This window comes from Mytilus trossulus, chromosome 7 (assembly GCF_036588685.1).
Source record: "Mytilus trossulus isolate FHL-02 chromosome 7, PNRI_Mtr1.1.1.hap1, whole genome shotgun sequence".
Lineage (NCBI taxonomy): Eukaryota > Metazoa > Mollusca > Bivalvia > Mytilida > Mytilidae > Mytilus > Mytilus trossulus.
In genome coordinates this window covers 52,311,894-52,339,143 of record NC_086379.1, presented here as the reverse complement: position 1 = coordinate 52,339,143, position 27,250 = coordinate 52,311,894, and the positions used below count along the sequence as shown (strand labels likewise).

The window sequence follows — 27,250 nt, the reverse complement described above, 5'->3', positions numbered from 1 at the left end:
AGTTATCTTCCTTTGTCCATAATTGTAGTTGAATCAACTACAACCAAAGCATAATACTTTATACACCCAAATTCCCTATTTGTTTACTTTGAAAATGATGTCTGTGACATTTGCTCCATTTGGCCTTTGGAATTACTATCCAGTGATGGAAGTGTAAAGTGCAATTATTGTAAATTATATAAGTTAGAACTAAAATGGAAATGGGGAATGTGTCAAAGCAAATAGCAGAAAACAGCCCTAGGACACCAATGGGTCTTCAACAGATTTAGAAAATCCTGCACAGGCGCAGACATCAGATGTCCCCATATTAAAAATGTACTAGTTCAGCAAAAAAGGAATTCACACTAAAACAGTTTAAACTGTGAAACATATAAATGAACCAAATTTTAAAAAACAAGACCTCTAACACGGGTCAGAGACTCCGATCTGGAACTGGTGCAAAAATATGCCGGGGTTAAACTTGTTATGCGAGATCTCTACCCCCCTGTTACCTCTAGCAAATGAAGAATAATCAAACTCAGTAAACGCAGGTAAAGAAACAAAAGCAACTAAGCATATTTGACAATGATACATAAACAAAGGACTACTATCTGTTACAGTCATGCCAACTCCAGACCTCAATTAAACTGATTGGAAGATTATTACTTCATTTTATGAAAATCAAGCACAATCCTTTCTGTTAGGGGTTTAGTATCCTACCAACATAAAATATAGAAGAACATAACTTGTGTGTATTTTATGTGACTTTTGACCTATTTTCTTAGGTTTGTCAATTAAATGGATATACATTTGTATAAGCAGTATCCCCATATTTGGTATATGAAATGTGTGCATGTTGTTCTGGCAGTGTTCATCTGACCATGACCTCATTTTTATAAGTCCATATTTAATTTTGCAATAAGGTCAGAATATTAAGATTTCATAAGCAATACTCTAACCTTTATTTGGAATATAGTATGATTGTAAGGTGTAAGTGTCTATCTAGCAGGGTTCATCTGACCTACACCTGATTTTCATGGATCATTGATAATGTTCTTTTTATGTGATGCTAGCAAAGGCACTTGTCTCAGAAATTTTTACCCTATATACCTTAATATAACAGAAGGTACTTCACTTGCATTTTCGAAAAATGTCCGATATATGCCGCTTTTTAGGCTGTCAACCCCACTAAAACTTGTAATATCGTAAATCTAAATTGATTTATCTTTACAATGGTGTATAACACGCCTACATTTGTTGTCGAAATCATCCATAGCAATCCTTCCCAAGTATGTCAATTGTAATTATTTTTCCAACCGCTGAAAATTTGGCAATAATCATATTTCAAAGGATTATAACGTATGGCTTCATTGATCCAGTTATGTTTCTCTGCAACTATCCATGATAGGTCAACAATATTAGGTACCAGTATGTGGGTTGCTTTGGAGGAGATTTTCCTTCTGACACAAATATTATAGCCATAACCTCAATTTAATTGTCGGTTAAGATTTTGGATAAAACGTGAAGCTTAGAACTATCAATTTATAAAGGGTTTATAGATATTTTGTCTGTGAATAAATTTTTTGTTCATAATCGTAATCATGTACACAATAACAGATTTCAATTGACCAGTGAGTTTTACAATATTGCCCTTTAAAATACTGTAGATTCCAGTTATTCACATAGCCATTATTATAGCAAGTGAATCATGTGTCAACTCTTTGATCCCCAGTATGTGAAACAGAAAGAGAATGTTTCTTTTGGAAGGAAATCTAGTGAGTAAAAAAAAAAGATGGTCTAAAAAGCCTTTGCTTGTCACCTGGTTCTATGCATTTCATGAAAAATTAAAGATTAGAATATAATTCATGAATTAAGATACTTTTTTTGTTAATCTTGATGTGCTGACCATTTTTTCTGTTTTCTGTTTATCTACTTTAGTTTTTGCTCAAAGTAGATAAACATATTTGAACTTTTTAATGAAAAATATGTCTGTATATATGTCTCTATTTTTCCATTCTGAACCCTCCATCTCGAAGCTAATTTGAGGCTTAACTGACATTATCTTGCATTAAAAAATCACAGAACAATTTGCTTTATTAGTATGTTTCACAAGAACTTTAATATAAATTAGTATTATCATCATCAATTAGAAACTTGATCCTCATTGTGTTCTACAATTTGCATTTCTGTCACTTGCACATTTTCTACAATGGTATTTCCCTCTTCTATAGCCTGAATAAGTGATTGAGCAATTTGATCGTCACTGACTGATTCTTCCACTTCTGTATAGTTCGGTGGTATAGTGGCAATTATCTCCCCTGATGAAGAAGAATCAGTTAATGCTGATGCTGGCATTGTTGCAATTGTCTCTCCAGTTTTAGAATCTACTATTCTGACATTTCCCCCTTCTTCATTCAATAGTATATAATCTCTTGAGACCTCCATACCATCTATAACTTCCTCCTCAGTAATAATCTCAACATTCTGATAGTCATCTGAACCTGTCTGAACAACAACATATTCTGTGGCTTCTTCTACCTACAAACAAAAGTAGATTTGTTTAAGTTTCTACACAATCTAAATCAAATGTACTTGTAATAAGTTCACACCAAAATCAATAATTTTTCAGATTTTTGCAGATGAATATAGTGGGTTGGCAATGATTTTCTATGTATTTGATAGAGAGATGGGTTTTTTTATGGTGTCCAACAGTAAAATTCACATTACAAACTGCTTTTCTTATGAATGTCATTTATAAACATTTTACTGAAATTTGAGTGTTTTATATGTATGTTGAATTGATTGCAGAAGGTAATGCTGTTTTAAGGCAAAGCAACATTAAAATTCATCAGCTACTAAGGAATTGTGTATCATTCTATAGAGGAATGTCCAACACCTTTGATTTAAAAAAAAAAATACCATCAATACTACTTCCAGTTTTTGTGTTTTAAGGGGAGTATTTCAAATCACCCCATCTCCCACGTAAAAAATCCATTGAAAAATAGATCAATTGCTTTCATTGAACTAAGAAATTTCTTAATATGAAGATGACAACTACATTTCCATACTTTCATGTATTGCATAATGATCAAAATGTTTAATACAGAACTTTACATTTATGTCAAGTCTATATGGTTCGCTAATAAATAGGTCTAATGTCATTAATTAAATTTAACATTTATGTATATGAGCATTTGAAATTATCTGTATACTGTTATACCATACCATATGTATGCTCATATATATTTCTTGCACTACTATAACTATAAAATGATAATGTTATTACTATACTTAATCCATAGATTACTAAGTGTTAGTTCATAGAATGCTTATAATGCTTTTTTCTATTTCATTTGCCTGCTTGTTGTGCCACAATATAAATATATGTTGATACTTGTAGATTCATGAAGAAAAATAATAAATTATAAAAAAAAAAAAAATAGGTCTTTTGTCAAACCATAATATTGTTATTTTCTGGTTTCCATGCAACAGTAAAGTTCTGTCCCACAATTCTATGATTTACTTGTTCTGAACCCTTCTGTCAGAGATGTATATAACGACTGCTTATTACTTAGAAAAAAGGCAAAATATCTGCCAAAGAAAACACCCCAATACTATACCTGCTGTTCAGTAGTGTCAGACATGATATACTGCTGAGTGTCTGCAACAACAGAGGAAAATTCTGATAAAACTGTAGCATTATAATCTGTCTGGTCCTGATGAATTGGTAATGAATGGCCAGTACATGGAACTGAAATAAAATGCAGCATTTTGAAAACTTCAAGAAGTGAAAAATTATAAACATTTTACAACTTATTGTAGCTTTTTAGAGAGAGAATTAAGAACATTTTTACCTGCTGGACATCAGATCTTAAAACAATGGTTTTAACTATAATGCTAGTAATATCCTATCTACTTTCAGACACATATTTAGTAGGTTATGTTGATGAAAAACCTTGCCTATTTTTTATGCCATTTATAGGTGCCATGTTAGTGAATGCCCTGTCTAGATGTACGTAAAGTAGTCATGTTAGTGTAAGCACTGCCCATCTTTGATTTTTTATTTTGCATGCAAGATACAGACTACCTTTAAATGCTTGATTAGCTTGTAATTTTAGAAATTTTTGCCTTCTTTTTAAAGTTTCTAGATGTCATTGAGTGTGTAATGTAAGTGAATGTTCTGCCTACCTTTTGCCTTTAGATGTCTGTTAAGTGTACCATGTTCAGCAAATGCCCTACCACATCTGTTACATTTAAATGGACGTTCTCCTGTATGCATTCTAACATGTCGCAGCAGTGATGCTTTCTCTCGAAATTTACGATGACAAAATTTACATTCATATGGTAAAATACTGGTATGTGTTCTCATGTGTACCCTCATAGCATTCTGCAAATAAAAACAACAATGAAAACACTAAAGTTATACTTTTCATAATTTTTTTTTCCTTGGTGTTTTGGTATGCAGTTAAATTATATAACTTTTTTATATTCTTATTTGTTTAAATAGTGAATAAAAGGAACTCCCAGTATTGAATGGAAGACAAACTATCCTTATAAACTTTGTTTATTTTCAAAAATTTACATTTATACACAGCTACATTAAGATGACTTCAAACATCAAGCATCTATGAGTTTATTCGCTATATACTATTATTCGAAATTAGCATCCTTTCATATATTCTCAATTGGATACTAACACATTAAAAAAACAAGAATGTGTCCATAGTACACGAATGCCCCATTCACATTATCATTTTCTATGTTCAGTGGACTGTGAAATTGGGGTCAAAAGTCTAATTTGGCAATTAAATTAGAAAGATCATATCATAGGGAACATGTGTACTAAGTTTGAAGTTGATTGGACTTCAACTTCATCAAAAAAATACCTTGACCAAATACTTTAACCTGAAACTTGCACTATTATTTTCTATGTTCAGTGGACCGTGAAATTGGGGTCAAAAGTCTAATTTGACAATTAAATTAGAAAGATCATATCATAAGGAACGTATATACTAAGTTTTAAGTTGATTGGACTTCAACTTCATCAAAAACTACCTTGACCAAAAACTTTAACCTGAAACTGGCACTATTATTTTCTATGTTCAGTGAACCGTGAAATTGGGGTCAAAAGTCTAATTTTGCAATTAAATTAGAAAGATCATATCATAGGGAACATGTGTACTAAATTTGAAGTTGATTGGACTTCAACTTCATCAAAAACTACCTTGACCAAAAACTTTAACCTGAACAAACAGACGGAAGGACAGACGGAAGGACGGACGGAAGGACGGACGCACAGACCAGAAAACATAATGCCCCTCTACTATCGTAGGTGGGGCATCATAAGAGCATTAAAAGAATAAAAAGACTTTTGTATAAGTAATACAAAAAATTATGCCATTTTTATTTACGTGTAAAGTTACTTACAGCTGACTTGAAGGACTTTGAGCAGACTGAACAAGGAAATGGTCTATCAACAGAATGTATTTTGAGATGTTCCCTGACATGAGAGATCCTTTTGAACAGTTTACCACATTCACCACATTTATATTGCCTTTCTGTATTATGAACACTCATATGTTTATTTAAAGTGTCTTTGGTTATAAAACTTTTTTCACAAACAGTACATTTATGAGCTTTTTCACCTGTAATTAAAAATAAATATTATATAAATACAATGCAGTCATGCCTAAATTAGTATCCTTCTATTTTCATTTCAATAGTTGAACTTTCCCTTCCCTATATCTTTATATCTTCAGTTCCATTGAAGCAAAAACAATTCTTGATTTCATCTGAAAAGCATTTGTTTAAGAAAAGTTCTATTTCTATAAACAGCGATCTGGAACTTTGACCTCTTAAAGCACTTTTGAGACCTTTCCAAACTACCGGGTAATGATATTTCAAGGCCCAAATAAAGGCTTAAAAAGTTTTCAACTACTTTTCTTTCTTCAAATAGACACTTTTTTCAAAAATATGTCACTCATATTAAACTGAAACATGATCTAACAAACTACACTTTAAAATGTTTAAAGGTTTTATATTAAAAAATTGCTTTTTTTTTTTTAATTTTCTATGCCTTTCACTATTAAATGGAACACAAAGAATTTCTAGATTTGTGAAAACATTAACCTACCTATATGTGATTTCATATGTAGTTTGAGATATGAACTCCCTCTAAATGGTTTTAGACAAACAGGACATTTCTGTGTTAGTTTGTCATTTTCTTCATCTTCATCTGGTAATTCTAGTAACTGCTTTAATGCATCCTTGGCACTACAAACAGAATTGTCAGTTGTTACAGATTCATAAAAATAAATACACACACCAAATCTGAAGTTATAATACTTTAACTTAGAGCCCTTGTAAATCCTTAGAAATGGTTCTTGTGTTGATCTTTGGTCACAATAGGCTATTTGCCAATTCCTGTCAATGGATCCTGTTATTAGAGATCCCTTTTTAGTTGTATCCCTTATGAGGGACATTAATTTTTATTTACAATTGGGAGCTAGCAGAATGAGCAAATTTACCTGTGCATAATGTGAGTAATCTTGAAGGTTTTCAATTCATTTAATTACATTAATTTGTTATTAAGGTAAATACTTTTGACATCAGAAATTGTTTTTCATGAAAAATTAGTTGAACCGCCTATACACCACTTTTAATTTGCCATGCTTTGCATTGGCAAAAGCCATTTTTGTCCGTTATGGAACCAGTCTACAATTCACAAAGGGAAGTAATTCGTTTAAAAAGTGTGTAATAACAGAATCAATTATTGGTAATTGGTAATTGGCAAATGGACTATTGAAGAACTTTCATGGTTACACTATGACATTATACAAACAGATGGTCTGTATCACTTACAAGTGAAACTGCGAGCTACTGCTCACTGATAATACCCCCGCCGCAAGTGGATAATATTAATAGTGTAAAAATACGCAAGTGTTCGGTAAACAGAAAGTTGTCGAGTGATGAATCTGAAAACGCATCACACGGTATAGCTGACTTATATAAATCCTGAAACCAAATTTCAGAAATCCTTGTATTGCAGTTCTTGAGAAAAATGGGACGAAAATTTTCAACTTGGCTATCATGTGTAAAATCATACAAGTGTTCGGTAAACAGGAAGTTGTCAAGTGATCAATCTGAAAACACATCACACGGTATAGCTGACTTAGATAAACACTGAAACCAAATTTCAGAAATCCTTGTATTGTAGTTCCTGAGAAAAAAGCGACGAAAAATATTCATGGGATGGACGGACTGACGGAAGGACAGACAGAGGTAAAACAGTATAACCCCCCTTTTTTAAAGCTGGGGTATAAAAATCTGGTTTATCCATGGACCTGTAAAACTGCATTGAAATTGTATTTGCAGACTTTTGTTTTATATAAGTAATAGTGTGGAAGCCTGTCTATCTTGTAAAAATACTAAATCTACTGCTTTGTATATTTTTTTTTCTAAGCATCTGAAAGTTGCAAAGTTAAATGCACTTAAAAGTATAAAGACATTTGAGATACCTGTACTGAACAACCAAATGTCTGTTTAAGCAATGAAAACATGCACAATCTTAGACAAAAATTTAAGCCTTAGTTGCAAGGATCAAAAGCATTATAACTTACCCTTCTTCTTTAAAAGGTACTGCAAGTATGTCATCACTCTGAAAATAAAAATTTATATTAAACTACAAAATCTGTCATAGATTTATTTTGTATTTTTGTATTTTTTTTTTATAATTTGACTCAACCATCTATATATGTATTTCCAGTTTTTGTAGACCAATGGAAAGAGACATAAGATGATGACAGTCATATTAGTTATGTTGGTTTCACAAACAAACCTTACAATTATTCTCTAAAATGATCCTTAGTAATGAACAATTACAATATCTTAGTTTAAGTATTTTCGTGAAACTGACTCCTGATTGGCACCAATGTATGGACACCAAGTATTTATCTTATCAGGAACCTTTATACAGATATGTTAAGATTCACCTGGATACACAGCTACTTTTGCATAGATACTATTTCTGTACTAAAAAAAAATGCAGTGCTGGAAATTTACTTTTAATATTTAGTACTATTTCTGTACTAAAAAAAAATGCAGTGCTGGAAATTTACTTTTAATATTTAGTACTATTTCTTTACTTTAAAACTATTGTAATATTTAGGTACTTGTATTTTACAGTACTTGATTTGTACTAAATATTTTTGTACAGAGATAATACAATATTCCATGTTTGAAAATCATAACTTAAAGAGATCTTAAATAGAAAAACTTTCAAAATGCTGAAAATGTAAAGGTAGTAACCAAAAACCTGTAATACTTAAATTTAAGTACAAATCAAGTACTGTAAAATACAGGTACCTAAATATTACAATAGTTTTAGAGTAACAAAATAGTACTGAATATTAAAAGTAGATTTCCAGTACTACAAATTTTTAGTGCAGAAATAGTACCTATGCAAAAGTAGCTGTGTAAGAAATTCTTACCTAACAGATACCATGTATCAACAAATAATGGGTATCTGTAGATTCAGTTAATCATGAAGGAATGTAATTTGGCCTTGACAGTATTGTTGTTTATATGGCTATTATATTAATTTTAGTTTCTTGTGTACAATTTGGAAGTTAGTATGGCGTTCATTATCACTGAACTAGTATATATTTGTTTAGGGGCCAGCTGAAGCACGCCTCCAGGTGTTGGGATTTCTCGCTTCATTGAAGACCTGTTGGTGACCTTCTGCTGTTTTCTATGGTCGGGTTGTTGTCTCTTTGACACATTCCCCATTTCCATTATCAATTTTATCCCATGAATTATACCATCATAAGAAACACTCTTTTGAAATCCCTCTTGAGAAAAGTTACAACCCTAGACATAGATGTATAAAGATAGCAAAAGATCCCGAAAGAAGTTATGGAAAAAGATCATACACGTTTAACCAAGTAAACTTAAACTTTAAGGTTCATCTCTCTAAATTCTAACATTCTACATATCTAGACTCTGGAGTAGATATAACAACATATTTTAACCACCACAATAGTACTCTTCTTTCAACTTCAGGAATGAAGCTCAAGATAATCAAAATGGTCTGTAAGTACACTCATACATTTGTTAATTTGTGTAACAGTATATACACTATTGGCTCAAAATCAATTAAGTATTGTCTATTTTTAAAATAACATAAATCACCAAACAAATATTTTTCAAAGAACCCAAGTATTTCTAAATTGGATATTTATACCTTATTGTAGGTATTGGTCAGATTCATAATAAACAGTATCAATGCTGGACTTGTGTGAGGGGAGTATGCAGATAAAAACTGCCTACCTCATCTGGGTGATGTGCTGTGTAATGTTTCATCAGCTGTTCTTGATCCTCTGATATAAAATGACATATTTTACATCTATTAGCATGATCTGTTATATGCTTTCTCAGATGTTCCTTTAGCTGGTATATTGTTGGTAACTGCTCTTCACAGACCTATCAGAAAATAAATGTTATCTTAAAATTAACCTTGAAAGCCTGACTGATGCATACATACTCATAATTTGTTAATGCTCATGTCAAACACATGGGCTTGCCTAGTGCTGTTATAAAATTTACATACAATTTTTTTTCAATTATATATTTACCTGCCAATGTATAGTTAGATTTTAATACCTGTTGTTTGTCCTCTTTCCTATGTCATTCAAAGATAAAATTTGTACAAGAGATTGGATATCTGTACCTTATGTTCCTCAAGCTCTAACTAACTAAAGTTATCACATACCTGACAGTGTGTTGAGGAAATTGTCTCTTCTTGTTCAGCATTTCCGAGGTTGATAACCACAACTTCATCAGAATTGCCATCCAGCCCCGTCAGTCTTATATCACTTTGATCTGCTGAAATTACTACCTGTATACTACCGTCAGCATTAGTATGTAGGGTGTCAGAGTTCAAGGCTGCAGCCACTAGGTCAGATATTTGTACAACAGACGATTCTTCATCAACTTCCTGTATGTCAGGGTCACCAATCTACAAATCAAGTCAACAAAATCAATAATCAAATTTCATGACAGAACCATTATTTGGTGAGATCAAAACCAAAAGTAATTCCAAAAAGCTGTCAAAACAGATGATTGGTTGTACAATGAAGCTATGATACTCTGTTCCAGCCATTTTATCTCAAAAGAAATCTGATATTTGGTCAAGCATTCCCATCACTACAATCTTTTACAGTTGTGTAATCCCAAAGTTTAAAAATCATCAAAGAAAATTTCTTTTTACATTTGACCAATTATGCAAACATAAGACTTTACACGAAGTCTTAATTTTCTAATAATCAGAGGTAAAAAAGGAATTTTCATATAAATGAATTGAAGTTATCATTAGTTATGGCATTTTGACGAAGTTTAAAGTGGTCAAAATTTGAACCAAACAACACAGATTTTAAAATATTCTATATTTTGGTTCGTTGATAAATACAAGGAAGTGAGCAGCAAGTTTTTGGTGTGGCAGAGTCTTGTGTAACAGAAAGTTAATTTAATATGCCTTAATATTCCCTATTTTTCAAATATAAACTATTGAAACTTACTTGGTGAATGGTTTGATTTGGCAGATTCCATTTCATTTTATACCTTGGTAAATCGCTATCCGACTTATTAGTACAAGGCACTCTGAAAATAGACAAATAAAAAGTATTATCATGTACACATGACTTTAACCTCCTAAAACATTGCAAGTCAATTTGTTTTTATTGTAATAATGATTTTTATGTAAGTGCAGTTATATATAACATTCTATTAATGAGTCTTATATGACTACTGAAGGTTTTGGATAAGTTGGAGTAAACCGATTAGAACTTTTAAAATGGAAATAAAGAATCAACCTTGTAAATGAGTAATTTCATTTACTAAGTGTAGTGTTCATAAAAAAAATCCTATAAAGTATTCATTTCAACTAAAGCAAATCCATTAAAAAAGTGTTTCTGTAAAGTATTTATTTGTGTGAAAATACGATAAATTATGTATCTTCAAAGTTTGTAGCTACACAATTTTGAAAGTACAAAAATTTTCTCATCAGGATTTTGAAAGTGCATGTATTTGTAGGTATGCAAGTTCTATGAATACCGTAGTTCAACCCTATTTCTGAGACAGACTTTTAACATTTATTGAAAATAATTCTGTCAATGCAGTGAAAATTGTATTCATAGCAACTAGTGAATATCATGTATTTAGTTAAAAGTATATTTTTTTCTTGTGGCATATTCAATAAATAGTATACACCTCAATTTGTGCAAATTAAGTGAAACTGTATTTCTTTGAGGTCTAGTTTATTATAAGCAAATTATGTTGCCAGTTTTTCTAAACAGTATTTGTTTTAGCAATAGGAACAAACTTTCAGACTATGAGTAAAAGGTACTAACTTCAGTATTTAGTATTAAAGTATTATTTCAAAGTCTACAAGTTCTGTAAACAGGTGGAAATATTTGTAAAAAATAATCCTCAAACACTTAATCTTCCAATTATATAAAACCTACCTTGATCTCATGTGCCTAGTCAGAGCACCAGATTCTGTAAAACTACGACCACATGCCTCACAAGAATAAGGTCTTTCTCCTTTAAATAACAAATAAAAGTTCATTAGTTAATTCGCCTTTATATAACAAATAACAAATATACTTGGGCTTGCATCTTTTAATACCATTATTTCAAAAATATGATTTTGGAATTTTAATAGCTTGAGAAATCTGTTATTCTAGTTATTTTCAAGATCAGAATTTGAGTCAACCTTTGTATTGTACAAACAAAACAGTTTTCACCTTAGGTAGCACTCCACAGTTAGGTGTGTAGTTTCGCATTTTGGCCCCTGTGAATTTTTCAAATATGAGAGCTAGTGTGCAATAAAATTCATTTTTGGATAGCTGAGTATTAAAATAGCCTTTGTATTGGGTTTATAAGAACATGAAGGTTATGTAATGTATGTAATGTAGGCTGTTTTCTGTATGACAGTCCGTATTTGCATGTCCCTACCATACATTGGTCCGGCAATTATTGTTATGTTTTTTTCCAACTTTTTATCGCACGAACTTTGTGATTGGATTTTACGAAAAAATGAGGCGAAAGACACCCATTTTTTATTTGATCATTAAGAAGATTTAGGGAAACAGTTTCTGAAAAGGTATCACTCAAAGGCATTGAAATTCTAGTTTGATCCAAATTTTGGGGGAAAATGTGACATGTTCACCCCCCTTTTTGCAATATTTTATGGGAAATAAATGCAGAATGTTGCCATGGATACACATAAAAGGAATTAATTTTCACCCTTTTAACTTTTGAAAATCAAATCTATGGAAGATACTGATTACATACATTTGCATATGTACAACACAAACAGTTAGGTTAATGTATTAGAAATCCAGGAATAGGAAATGATAAAACATTTTGTGGCTCATTTTTAATTTTATTTTCTAACTGTGGAGTGCTACCTTACCCATTAGGCAATATAATGATATACCAACATGCCAAATAAATTTTTAATGGGATTACTCTCAACATGACATGTCACCCTAACAAGACAAATCATAACATAGAGGCAGCAATTATCAAATTTGAAAGTTTTGGGTTTTAACAGGCATGGAATTAGCCCAAGACTTCAAATATTCAAGGCAACCACATTCAAGGAAGAAACAAAATACTATCTTTAACCGCAAACTTTTTTTAGCCAATTAGTTAGTTTATCTTTAGTTTGATATTCCTATCATTTTTTTGTCATATTCTTATTCATTTTGATTTTTGTAATCAAGATATATATTTTTGTAATCAAGATATATATTTTTGTAATGAAGATATATATTTTTGTAATCAAGATATATATTTTTGTAATCAAGATATATATTTTTGTAATCAAGATATATATTTTTGTAATTTATTTTTGTAATGAAGATATATATTTTTTGACAATACCTGTATGTCTTCTGAGATGACGCTTTAAAGCACCTTTTGTTTTAAAAGCATAGGTACAACCTTGTATTGAGCATGGAAAGTCTCTGTTATCACTGTGGGTCAGCATGTGGGTTTTCAAAATACTGACCTGAAAACAAACATAAAAACAATTTTTTAAAATAGTTAAGAAATATTGTTAAAAAAACCCAACATAAAACATGATAGAATGTTGATTTGTTAACTAAGATAAAAAATATTCATCAGAACATTAAATTTATTTTCTTTTTCTTTTTCTTTTTATGTATTAATTTTTTTTTTTTTTTTAATTATTTTAAATTTTGTTAAATTCAGTTCTTTTTCATACTTAAAACAAGAATGTGTCCATAGTACAAGGATGCCCCACTCGCACTATCATTTTACATGTTCACTGGACCGTGAAATTGGGGTTGATACTTTAATTTGGCATTAAAATAAGAAAGATCATATCATAGTTAACATGTGTACTAAGTTTCAAGTTGATTGGACTTCAACTTCATCAAAAACTACCTTGACCAAAAACTTTAACCTGAGCTTCACACTGTCTTTTTCTTTGTTCAGTGGACCATGAAATTGGGGTCAATACTTTAATTTGACATTAAAATTAGGAAGATCATATCATAGGGAACATGTGTACTAAGTTTCAAATTGATTGGACTTCAACTTCATCAAAAACTACCTCGACCAAAAACTTTAACCTGAAGCGGGACGAACGAACGGACGAACAAACGAACGGAGGCACAGACCAGAAAACATAATGCCCCTCTACTATCGTAGGTGGGGCATAAAAAGCTATAAAACTAAGAATATCTGTATGTAAGTTAAAGTAATTATTCTAATTTGATCATACATTCATTTGTGGTTGGTCTCATTGGGGTCTAAGCATAACACGGGATTGCCAAAGTCAAATTATTGTGCCGTGAAAATGGGAATTAAGGTCTAGCAGGACATGGGAATTACAAAAAAATGAGAATTGCTTAGGTACATGGTATAAGCGGGATACAGGAATCTGAAAAACAGTAAGTATGGATCCGGGATCAGAACCCCCCAATGAGAGCCCCTTTGTGGTTCTTTTTCTTTTGAACATTCTATTATGTTATTTTCTAAATCTTAAAATGCAAATGAAAATTTGGTATTATATCATAGTAACTACAGCTGATATAATGTTTGTAAAATGAACTAACAAATACTAAATATATATTTACATGTTCTATTGCTAAAATTAACGAGACCGGGATAAGGTACCTGTATTTATTGTTTCATTACTAGCAAATGTACAGATTTCATTAAAAAATTAAAATAAAAAAAAAAGCAGCTTAAAATATCAGTGCATATTTTTTACCTATAATGATTCATAGAAACTAAAATGCTACATTTTAGTTTATTAAGTCTGCCAGTTCACATTTTATTTTAAGGTGGTACCAAACACTTTTACTTAAATTAATTTGGCTCCTTTAATTTTCATGAAATTTTGACAGATAATTTATCTGGAAATTTTCTTTGGATATATAGCAGTTTGACAAACACTAATTGTGTTCATTCAGAAGATTAATATCTTCCTATGGAACATAATTAACAAAAGTTTATAGATTCTTAAATACCTCTTTAAACCTATTATGACAAATGTGACATTCATAAGGTCTTTCTCCCCCATCTGAATTCTTTATGATATTATACTGCTTAGGACTTCTAGGTGGTCTCTTTTCATCGTCTTCCACATCATCATCTTCTTCTTCCAGATAATCTTCATCTATCTTGTCTTCATCTGAATCTTCTACGGTTTCCTCATCATGAACAAAAGCTATGTGTCTCTTCAAGGCTGCCTCTCTAATAATACAAAATATTTTTTACTGAACATTACTGTATTTTTCAGGTAAATTCTGACATTAAGTGATATTTATAAATATGCAAGAAGAGAGATCCAAACCATGCTAAATGTATGTTTTTTATGTGTTTAATATGAAGACATTTAGGCAATGTCAAATGCAACATAAATCCTTAACCATTTGTCTCCATCTACCCCAGTCTAAGGTTCCAAGGTCAACGTCAGAACACTGAGGCTTACCTGTTAAATTTCAAATCACATTTCATACAGGTATATGATGTGTTATAGATGTTATTCTCTTCTGGTACTTGTTCCTTTAACACCTCCTCACTTTTTCTTTTTCTACCTGTAATCACACAAAATTTCTGTACTTTAAAAGACTGCATCACTTACAATGTAGCTATCATTTATCCTTTTAGATGCAAAACGAACTTTAGAAACAAGAGGCTCTCAAGAGCCTGAATCGCTCACCTTAATTTTTTTGGTTAAATCTCTCATCAATGATTATTTTGGCTTTTCAATTTATTTAAATGATCTTTGAATCGTCCTATTTTCTTCAAAAGCAAAAAAAAATCATTTTCTCCTATGTTCTATTTGAGCCATAGGAAAAACTGACTTATTTGTAGATCTTACTTTGCTTAACATTTTTGCTTTTAACAGTTCATCTGTATCTATAATAATATTCAAGATAATAACCAAAAACTGCAAAATTTCTTTAAAATCATCAATTCAGGGGCATTATACCTGAAAAACCAGTTACCCAATTCGGCTGAAAATTTCAGGACAGGTAGACCTTGACCTAATAAATACTTTAACTTCTTGTCTTATTTGCTCTAAATGCTGGAGTTTTTGAGATATAAGCCAAAAACTGCATTTTACCCTGTGTTCTATTTTTAGCCATGACAGCCATGTTTTTTGACAAAATAGAAAATAAAACACAAACTTTATTTTATACACCCTACTGATCATTCAGTTGAAGTTTGGTTGAATTTGGTTGAGTAGTTTTAGAGGAGAGGATTTTTTAAAGTTTGCAAATATGATGAACAAATTGTGAAAATTTGTCATTAAAGGACAATAACCCCTTAAGGGGTCAATTGACAATTTTGGTCATATTATCTTACTTTGCTGATCATTTTTGCTGTTTACAGTTTATATTTATCTATAATAATATTCAAGATAATGACCAAAAACTGCAAAATTTCCTTAAAATTACTAGTGTTGTCAAATCGTACACTTTTGCGTAACCGGTTACTCAGATAATTGTTCGACCGATTAACTGGTTAACCGGTAGTTTAAGTTGTCGTTTGAAAGCCTTATCAATAGTACCCTACATGTACAAATAGTTATAAGATGTGGTATGAGTGTCAATTTGACAACATTTTCATCCAAGTCATAATATTACGATTAAAGAATTGAAGTTTGTCCTTTGGCGTAATAAGGGTTGTCTGTGAGGATTCCTGGAGAAATTTGACTTTTAATAAATAAATACACCGTATCAACTATAGCATTTGTACCAACTTCAGATATAAAAAAAACCCATCTTGATCTCGTACAATTGAATTTGTCTGAAACCGATCATTGTTTAATTTTCTGTTTCTTTACTTTGTTTGCTTGTTTCTTTACGCATGTTACTGTTACTATCACGTATACATTGAGAACATTCACATTGGTTTGCATTTCACAACTTTTGAGTTAGCATTTCGTTTAAAGAAAGACTAAACCTTGCACTCTGGAAGTTACACAATTAGATGTTAGTTTACACAATATAAGATCAAAAACAAAATAATGAACTAATTAGTAAAATTTAATCGCATCTCTGATTTAAAGTTATTGTTAAACAAACATGCTTACCAATCATGTTTCTTTAAGGTTCTACCCCGAGCTCTAATTAATTTTATGTATTTAGGATCAACAATAGCAATCAATATACTGGACAATTGATCTGTCAAATTAAAAACCACAACGAAATTTTTAAATGAAACATAACTTTTTAATGATTTCCATGCAAAGTTATATGAAAACTATCAAATTGAAAAAAGTCTGGTTATCCGGTTAGCGTTTTTGGTATTCGGTATTCGGTCGTTCGACCGGTTAACCGTTGACAACACTAAAAATTACCAATTAAGTGGCAGCAACCCAACAATGGGTTGTTTGATTCATCTGAAAATTTCAGGGCTGATAAATTTTGACCTAATGAACATTTTTACCCCATGTCAGATTTGCTCTAAATGCTTTCGTTTTTGAGATATAAGCCAAAAACTGCATTTGACCCCTATGTTCTATTTTTAGCAATGGCGACCATGTTTGATGACAGATCAAAACTTCGGATTCAATTTATAACCTAGATACCCTAAGAAACATTCAGTTAAAGTTATAAAGTATTCGGCCTAGTAGTTTCAGAGGAGAAGATTCTTGAAATAGTTTACGACGACGGATGCCAAGTGATGGCATAAGCTCACTTGGCCCTTCGGGCCAGGTGAGCTAAAAAAAGGCCCATTTCTTCTATGAATACAAATGTATTACTAATTATGCACAAAAGCAGCTCACAGAAATGAGTTTTAAATACATTAGTAATTACATATATAAAGAACTGATACTTCATTATGCTACATTAATTCATGACACAAAATTTCAACACTCACATTCAGTTTACAGACCCCCCTTTTCATCATGTAATAACAAAAAAGTAAGGAGAATATGTTTATCATTCATATTCAGAGGGATTAAACATTTTATAACAAATTTATTGTTTTAGAAGGAATGGTTGCACAAATATATTAATCTTTAATTTAAAAAAAACCCTAAAGGTCATATTAAAATATCTATTTGTATTGAGTCTATTCGAGTTTTCAGGCACCTGTCCCACTGTTTATCCAACATCTTCCTTCATTACAATAACATGTAAGTATTTTTCATTGAATTTTAAAATATTTGTCGATACCATGTCGATACCATAAAGATGTCAGAATGCTATATATACCTCTTTTCTTCTTGTGAATTATTTGTTCCGTATTATCAGTAATTTCATTGGACTTTCCTGGTTCATGTTTAATATCCTCTGGTTGTATTAGCTTAGGAATAATCAGCTTCCTGTTTTTACCGTTCCTTGTGAAACTAACTTTGTATTTGTCATGTTGTACTTTATGATCAAGGTAATCTTGAAGACTTGTGAACATGAGACGACATCTTTTACAGAAATGTATGTCGTCATCACCTTCTCCATCTGTGTCAATTTCTGTGCAAAAATAAAGTTTATATTTAGTTAGGACAGTTTTATCTCTTAAAAATGTAAATTGCTGTGAAAATATAAATTAGATACTTTCTACAAAAATGTATTTTTACACATGAATAACTACACAGGGCTGTTCCATCAAAACATGCAAGGTACCCAGGAAAGGCATTTTAAAAATGGGGTAACGACCTATAGCTTTATGCAAATTAAAATTTCACTGTACATTTCTACTTTGCCTTTGACTGAGGAATTTAATCTTAAAATGATATTCTTTACTACAAATCTATAAAAGCAGGTATTTATCGTGTATATGAAAACAAGGATTTGTATAGTCTTATTAAAACCCTTGATGACACCATATAAAATTAAATTTTCCACTGACATATTTATCTTTAAGTTTTTCCTTGGGATTTCTTAGGCAATCGTTGTACCAATACATGTACATATGATCATACCAATGGCAAGATTCAAAATATGACAGCATCTTCACTATTAAAGGCCAGGTGATTAATAGCCTGAGATTACTCTGATGTCCAATGGCTGTTTTGCTAGACAAGCCGGGGACAAAGGTCGACAGGCTAGGGACGTGGGAATCTGGGTCTGTTCGCCCCATTTCACTTTCGCACTCTACATGTTTGCACCCAAAGTCCGTTCGCACACTACATGTACATGTTCACGCCCAATTTTTATTGGTTTTGTGTTTAATAACTTTGTAATCAAGTTTTGGCAAGTGTATTCCTATAAGTTTTTTTGTTGTCATTGTCTCATTATAAAGTGAGACAGCATTACTTTTTGTGTTGAATAAATCTTATTTAAGCTTAAGATAATGTATTAAGTAACAGTATTCTTAATGGATTCTGTAAATAGTTTTATCAGTACCAGGAAGGTTCCGATATATGTATATGCGTTTCTTTTGATACATGGATGACTTTGTGTTTCTTCAACTAAAGATTTTATACAGAAATTGAATATTTTATACAGAGTGTTTTAATTTGCATCTCTAACTATTACCCGCAATATCAGAGAGTTATGAACTAGCGTTAAATTCTTTGCTGTATTTTATCTTGTTTTTAAGTTTATTTTTTTAGTTTAAATATGTGACTGATTCTACACGAAGGGGACGGATGTGGTGCCGCTTATGTATACATAGAAGAACGAGTCCATATATTACAGTATGCCAAGCAATACCTCTGGACGACTGACGTCATGAGGATTCCCTTCTACTTCCGCTTACTATATTGAACACATGTATTATTGTATTATTGCTGTCTACTGACTTATATATTCACCAGATTACAGAGATCAACAGATATTAAAGGTATTCTGTTTATCACACATACACTTTACTTATTTTTACCATATTGGCACAACATTGGACTTCTCTTGAACTGAATTTTAATGTGCGTATTGTTATGCGTTTATTTTTCTACATTGGTTAGAGGTATATGGGGAGGGTTGAGATCTCACAAACATGTTTAACCCCGCCGCATTTTTGCGCCTGTCCCAAGTCAGGAGCCTCTGGCCTTTGTTAGTCTTGTATTATTTTTATATTAGTTTCTTGTGTACAATTTGGAAATTAGTATGGCGTTCATTATCACTGAACTAGTATATATTTGTTTAGGGGCCAGCTGAAGGACGCCTCCGGGTGCGGGAATTTCTCGCTACATTGCAGACCTGTTGGTGACCTTCTCCTGTTGTTTTTTATTTGGTCGGGTTGTTGTCTCTTTGACACATTCCCCATTTCCATTCTCAATTTTATTAAAAAAAATAACAATCCTTTCTAAATGAAGTGGGATTCTGTCAACCTTTTATTTTGTGTTGAATAACTCTCAATCATGTTTTGATTAGTGTATCGCTATAACTTTGTTTCAGTCATTCTCATTGACTTGTTTCAAAATGAATTGAGATTCTGACTAAGTTTTTTTTCTTGTGTGTTGAATAAATTTTATCATGTTTTGGTTATATTTTATTGTTTCATTGTTTCAGATCAAAGGAACCAAGCTGTTAAAAACAATTATCTTTTGAGTTTTTCAATAGGGCTCTTCACGGTTAGTTCTGCCATATTGGATAGGGGGCAGATTTTTTGGAAGAAGGTGGAAATAGTATGAAAGTGTGGGAAATCCTATGTGTGTTACCAAGCAACAGCTCTGTTTTAATGATGTTTTCCCGTATTTTTCACACCATTTTTACCTCTATTATGAAAATCTGCCCCCTATCCAATATGGCTGAACTAACCGTGAAGAGCCCTATTAAAATCTTCAATGTTTTGCACATACCAAGCTAAATAAATACATTCAGTATTTAAACCTAAGCAATTTAAAACAACAATCATGGAATTTTGAACTAAAATTGGGGGCGAACGTGTAGAGTGTGAACAGACCTTGGGTGCGAATGTGCGAGGTGCGAACGTGTATGGTGCGAAAGGACCTGATACCGGGACGTAGTGATTATTTGAAGAAGGCAGGAGGGAGATTAATTAAAGATTTTGGTTCTCCATCATTAAACAGGGCATGGAGATCCATAAATTAGTTAACAATCTATTTTTATCATACATGTAACTTAATGATCCTACTGCAGGAAAAATTAGTTTTTTTCAGTCTTGGAAGAGTGTAAACAGTGATGGCAGTTGTCAACGAATCTACCAAATTATTTGTAAGACCATATATCATCAACATGTTATGCATTTTCTTTTGTGGGTATTTCAATAATGATGAATGACAATTTCAACTTTTTTCGTCTGCTTCGTTACCTAGAAGTAAACGTGTCGTAGACACATCTGATGGTTTGTCGTTCTCGGTCATGGCGGTTTGCGACTATCGAAAAATGGTGATTGATAATCTACTTCCGGTAAAAGTATAGGGCGCGTTTCAAAGTAATTTAAGTAAGGTGCGTTCTAATGGCAAATTTTATTAAAGGTTTTGTGCACCCCGTCCCTTTTTACTTGAATAACATAGTAATATCACGTATATCTTTTAATTTTAAACAGCAACGAAAAATACCACCATGATAAACAAAACTTATCAAGCTTTGTGTTAAGCAGACAAAAATATGTAATCCCAGCTACCGTCACGGTTGAATATCTGTATGTGCTTTTATATCAAAGATTTAAGATTTTTTTTAAATATGCTACATATGTCCATATCATATACACCGTACAAGATTTTTTTTAAAAATTAAAAATATCACTTTTATATAAAAGATTTAAGATTTAGATAGGCTACATATGTCCATCTATTTTATATTTTGGCGAAACCTTTTCAACTTTTGATCTTCAGTGCTGCATGTTTGTACTTTTTTCACTTTCGATCTTTTATATCTGGGCGTCACTGGTGAGTCTTGTGTGGACAAGGCGCGTTTTTGGCGTATTGAATTTTAAACCTGATGCTTTTTGTTATCTATTAATCATGTTTTTCTTTGTCTAATATGTTCTCCTATTTATTTGTATTGTAGTCCTGTAATATTATGTTGTCATTTCAATGTTATATTTAACTTTGCCATTATAGATGTCATACTTTTAGATTTTTCCAAAGCTTTCGATAAAGTCCCCCATAAAAGATTAGCCCAGAAATTAGAATTTTATGGTATTAGAAATCAAAATTTTAATTGGATGAATGACTTTTTAGCTGACAGGCAACAGCAAGTACTACTATAAAACGGTGTAAAATCTTCAAAATTAGCAGTTGATTCTGGTGTCCCTCAGGGAACAGTTTTAGGCCCAACATTATTTTTACTCTTTATAAATGACCTACCCGAACATGTAACTTGCAACGCAAGACTTTTTGCAGATGACTGTTTATTATATAGAAATGTAAATAATAGTTCTGATGCACAATTACTTCAAAAAGATTTGTCTAGTTTAGTAAAATGGGAAGAGGATTGGCAAATGAATTTTAATCCTGAGAAGTGTTATGTAATTCATATTTCTAAAAAAAGTAAACCTTCCACTTTTGATTATATATTACATAATCATATTTTAGAAGCAGTAAAAGACAGTAAATATTTAGGCGTAACTATAAGCCATGATCTTGATTGGGGAACGCATATTAACAATATTACTTGTAAGGCAAATAAAACCTTAGGTTTTCTTCGTAGGAACTTAAAAAACTGCACACGTAAGGTTAAAACCTTACGTACACATCACTTGTCCGTCCGGTCGTCGAATACTCTTCCCCTGTCTGGGATCCGTACAAAAAACAACACATCACTCAGGTTGAGCAGGTACAGCGTAGTTTGTCTTCAATGATTATAAAGACAGATCACCTGGAGCAGTTTCAAATTTAATAAAATCATTGGAATGGGAAAATTTAGAATTAAGAAGGAAAAAGGCTAAATTAACTATGCTGTATAAAATAAATTGGGGGTTAGTTGAAGTTCCTAAGGACAACTTAACAATTTCTCATAGACGCACTAGGGGGAAACATAAATTTAGGCAAATATCTACAAATAAAGATTTCTATAAATTTTCATTTTATCCTCGCACTATTTCGGACTGGAACTCACTACCTGAAGCAATAGGTATGTCTGACACCCTGGAATCCTTCAAAAGTGGCATATCCACTCTAACACTTGAAGGATCCACAGCAACTTATTAAACTTTAAAGCCACTGTACATAATGTATATATGTTATTGATAACGATTTTTCTTTGTCATATTATTTTTAAATTAAGTCTATATGTACATAGCACACAAGTTCCGGGAAGTTTTACACTCCTACCTAGGAGTCTACTCCCGTATTCGGAAGAAGAAGAAAAAATAAAGTGCGAGGTTGGGCGTGCCACAAAACCAGGTTCAACCCACCACTTTTATTCCCCTTTAAAAGTGTCCTGTACCAAGTCAGGAAGATGGCCATTGTTATATTATTGTTCGTTTCTGTGTGTGTTGCATTTTAACGTTGAGTCGTTTGTGTTTTCTCTTATTTTTGAGATATTGAGATAAGACGTGGCACGGTACTTGTCTATCCCAAAATCATGTATTTGGTTTTCATGTTATATTTGTTATTCTCGTGGTGTTTTGTCTGATGCTTGGTCCGTTTCTGTGTGTGTTGCGTTTCGGTGTTGTGTCGTTGTTCTCCTCTTATATTTAAAGTGTAAAAATGAAAAGAAAAAAAATCTTGTACGGTGTAAACATTCTTTTTATCTATGACTAAATATGCTCCTGATATCAGAGACAAATCAGTGTCTCTTGTTATATTAATTTAATAGTTCAAAGTCTAGTATTGATTCAGTGATATTGTTTGCCTTAAATTAGTGGAGAATAAAGGCTTTTTCCCCTGGAGAAAAATCCCAATTTGAAAAAAAATGGCTTAAAATTATTCACAAAAAGACAACTTTTTCCCCAAACAGTGCAGTCTTAGTAGTAATTGTGCATAAATACAAACTGAAAAACACTCATTTAAACATTTTTCACGCCTAAAATGACTATGTGTGCAGATTTGAGGGTTATTTATGAATAATCACTGGCAAAAAGGGGTCTTACTTCAAAGCAAGGGTAAACTCTTGAAAGGGAGTCTGTAAATTGAAGTTTCAGTCAAATTTTTGGTTTATTTTAAATTTCCCAATTTGATGAAAATGACGCATATTTTCCCAATAAAAACGGGTATGGGTAGTTTTCAAAAAAGCCAACAATATCAATGTGATTATAATCTGAGACATATAATACATGTACAATGTATTATATGTCTCTGTTATAATATAGCCCAATTTGGCTTAAAATTATATAGTCTAGAGAATATATTAAAAAAAAACTAATCATGATATTTATAAAAGAAACAATTTCTATCAATAATTTTTAGTTCAAAAATGAAAAGTGTTGTATATATACATTGCGTTTGTACTCTTATCTTTCAAAATATAATCCTGTAGAAGACATTGTTTTTTTAGCCCACAGTGCTTCGGGCCCCGTCCGTCATCGTCGTCTGCATGTACAGGCACTTGCCTCAGAATGTTCTGCTATACTATCTTAATATAATATATATCAAGGAAAATTTAGAAGAATTATTCCCGAGACAAGTGCCTATGAGAAAAGCCTAAGCAGAAGTATACCGCTGTTCAATGGTCATAATTAGATTAAGCAAAAACAAATCCGGGTAAAATAATGTGACCTACCGAAATAGACTATTTATCGAATTTGTAATATCATAACGGCAACACGACGTGTGCCACATGTGGAGCAGGATCTGCTTACAGGCGGCATTCTGAAGCATCTAAGATCATCCCAGTTTTTGGTGGGGTTCGTGTTGCTTAAACTTTAGTTTTCTATGTTGTGTCTTCTGTACTCTTATTAGTCTGTTTGTCTTTTTTTAGCTATGGCGTTGTCCGTTAATTTTCAATCTATGAATTTGACCTTCCCTCTGGTATCGTTCGTCCCCCTTTTATAAAAGAATAACAATTAGCCGAACCTCCCGCTTATTTTGTACCGCAACAATGACCCCCTTACAAAAATGCCATGTGAGAGGACAGTAACTTGGGTTTGACATGATGAAAGAATGGTTAATTGTCGTTTCCATCAGTTTGTTCAATTGTGGTCCAATTCTTTTCAGAACGTTTAACTGTCTGGCTGCTATTTTGCAGACGATAGTTATGTGTTGGTTATAAATCAATGGTTACTCCAAGTAGCTTTATACTTCATCATCGCATTTGATGTTGTTTTTATTTAAGTTGAAGACTATAAGTTGTTTTTATGGATTTAACTGCCAATCACCATGGCTAGAAATTTTTCTGGATTAGCCTGCATTTTATTTTGTGAGAACCATGAAATTAGTGAACCACTGTCTTCCTCCCAGGATTTAACAACTAATGTCATATAGAAGAACCAGATTTTGAAAGAGTAGTGTCATCTGCATATTTATACAAGTCACTGTTTTTACAAAGACAAAGGGAAAAAAATATCGTTTATAAAAATCATAATAAAACTTGGCCTTGTATAGAGTGGTACACATTTATATATATATATCTTCATGCCTTATATATCATGTACTGTAGTACGCCGCTAGATTGAAACTGACGTGGAAAGGTAACATATGGCCACCGAAAGCTCTTTTTTTGAGAGCCCAGGTGGTCGTGTGGTCTAGCGGGACGGCTGCAGTGCAGGCGATTTGGTGTCACGATATCACAGTAGCATGGGTTCGAATCCCGGCGAGGGAAGAACCAAAAATTTGCGAAAGCAAATTTACAGATCTAACATTGTTGGGTTGATGTTTAGACGAGTTGTATATACATTATGTACACAGCCATGTATCACCATCATTGATAGCGATCCGATGGACACATCTGTTGTAGGGTTGTCACTGACTCAGACGTACATATATATATATATATATACAACTCGTCTAAACATCAACCCAACAATGTTAGATCTGTAAATTTGCTTTCGCAAATTTTTGGTTCTTCAAATGCTACAAGAAATGAATTAAAAATATTTTTGAAATGTTCCGAAAGTTTGCGTCTCGGTGAATACATTTCTCAAAAAAATTGGATATTGAAGGTTTTTTTTATGAATCGGTGCCACCTGGGCAATTTTGAGTGAGTCTGGAAAGAATGAGCCTGGTAGACAATTACAAATGTTTGAATGGTTTTACACTAGTAATTTTAGGCCGGGCCCTTTGTAGCTTGTTGTTCGGTGTGAGCAAAGGCTCCGTGTTGAAAGCCGTACATTGATTTATAATGGTTTACTTTTATAAATTGTTTTTTTGGATAGAGAATTGTCTCATTGGCACTTACACCACATCTTCCTATATCTAAGATGAGGTATTGGCTTCGTAACTACTGAGGTTTAGCATATTGTAACAGTTTGGGTGATATTCCGTCAATACCTGTTGCTTTCTTGACATTTATTTTATTTATTCGTTTCAAACAAAATTTTCATTAACTGGTTGAAAATTTAGTGCTGATGATGAAAATTCTGTATATTTTTTTTTACCCCAATTAACAAAGAGGTTATATTATCTAAATCAAATAATTTGTGATATCAAAATCTAAAAAGTAGACTAGCATGGCCCAAAAAGGCTTCCGTATTTATCAGATTATTACATGTCATTTTTCATATCGCATGTATTTAAGCCCTAGGTTTAATATCAGCTCAAGAGCCGTATGGCTCGAGGGCTGATATTGAATGAGGGCTGATAATACATGCGATATGAAAATGACATGTTATGATCTTTTTATCATCTGCTCCAATAATGGAGAAAAATAACAGATTAATATATTGATCCAGTTACATGGTTCCCAAATAGAAGTTCAAAGAGTGAAAAGTTCATGGACGTCGGACCCCAAATTCAGTACATTTGTTCTGAAACCTTTCTACCATATGCTTCAACAGAGAAGAAAAACATTTTAATACGGACGGATCGACAAAAAAAACCCCAACAATATACATAATGAACACTTTTTGGAAAAGTCAACTTTTGCAAAGAAACTTTCTAAATTATGTTTGAAACTCAAAAAAAATATTTGTTTGTTTTTAATTTTTTTTTGTGTATTATTATTTTACACAATATACTTTTCAGTATCCCAAAAATTGTTTTGTACACTACTTTGTAATGTTTTAAGCATTGAGGTTTATTTTCTGGAATATGCCGAGTATCACAGGAATGTCATGTGATAACACTACGGAAAGCCATGTGATAACAATCGACGCGTGTGATAAACTTTTCATATCAGCCCGCTAAGCACCAATTCGAAAATTATGGAATTTACGTTAATTCAATGCTATTATCATACAGACTACAGTAAAAATCATATGTTATTTAGTCTAAGCATATGATATCATAATAACTATTAGCAAACTCTTATTGATGATAAACTAAATAACTTGAACGAGAATAATAAAATTGTCTATATAAATTTCTTAAATCTAATATAAATAACCAAACGAGATTATGCCTATCGCACCCAAGTAAAGAAACAAGAAAAATGTTAACCAAATTTAGTCTTCTTCTTCTTTAGTTACAGAAAACCATCAACATTTTGAAGATTACATTCTGGCGCATGCCTGATTGAGGTTGCTTTTATCATAGTATACGCGATCATTCTCTTAATAGAAACTGGACGATATACAAAAATACCACGAAATAGTTTAATTAAATTATAAGAAATGACTGTAATTTTTTCCTGTCTATTCGAAATAACATAAAAAAATTTGGTGCACACTGTTAAATAACCCGCTACGCTCGTTATTCAGTGTGCACCAAATTTTTAATGTTATTTCTTCATAGACAGAATAAATATTACAGTCATTCCTTAAATGAAAAAAATGT

General features: G+C 32.0%; 1 protein-coding gene across 1 annotated transcript; it reads right to left on the bottom strand.

The window, feature by feature from the left end:
* Positions 1 to 2,081: 2,081 nt before the first annotated feature.
* LOC134725264 (transcription factor E4F1-like) lies at positions 2,082 to 20,843 on the bottom strand. Its single transcript, XM_063588939.1, has 15 exons — positions 20,746 to 20,843; positions 17,745 to 17,999; positions 15,005 to 15,110; positions 14,541 to 14,766; positions 12,925 to 13,051; positions 11,499 to 11,577; positions 10,554 to 10,635; positions 9,749 to 9,994; positions 9,307 to 9,459; positions 7,599 to 7,636; positions 6,113 to 6,252; positions 5,407 to 5,624; positions 4,168 to 4,366; positions 3,600 to 3,730; positions 2,082 to 2,517 (listed from the first exon to the last, which is right to left on the bottom strand). Exons 1-15 carry the CDS (start codon positions 20,795 to 20,797, stop codon positions 2,122 to 2,124), a joined length of 2,448 nt encoding a protein of 815 aa, XP_063445009.1. The 5' UTR covers positions 20,798 to 20,843; the 3' UTR covers positions 2,082 to 2,121.
* Between the last annotated feature and the right edge of the window lie 6,407 nt (positions 20,844 to 27,250).

Bases quoted from the DNA above. Each gene is read 5' to 3' on its own strand.
- LOC134725264 (XM_063588939.1), bottom strand. From the start codon at position 20,797: ATGACCGAGAACGACAAACCATCAGATGTGTCTACGACACGTTTACTT. The intron at 18,000-20,745 runs GTAACGAAGCAG...ATTTTTGCACAG, and splicing joins TACGACACGTTTACTTCTAG to AAATTGACACAGATGGAGAA. The intron at 5,625-6,112 runs GTAGGTTAATGT...TTTTAATTACAG, and splicing joins ACATATGAAATCACATATAG to GTGAAAAAGCTCATAAATGT.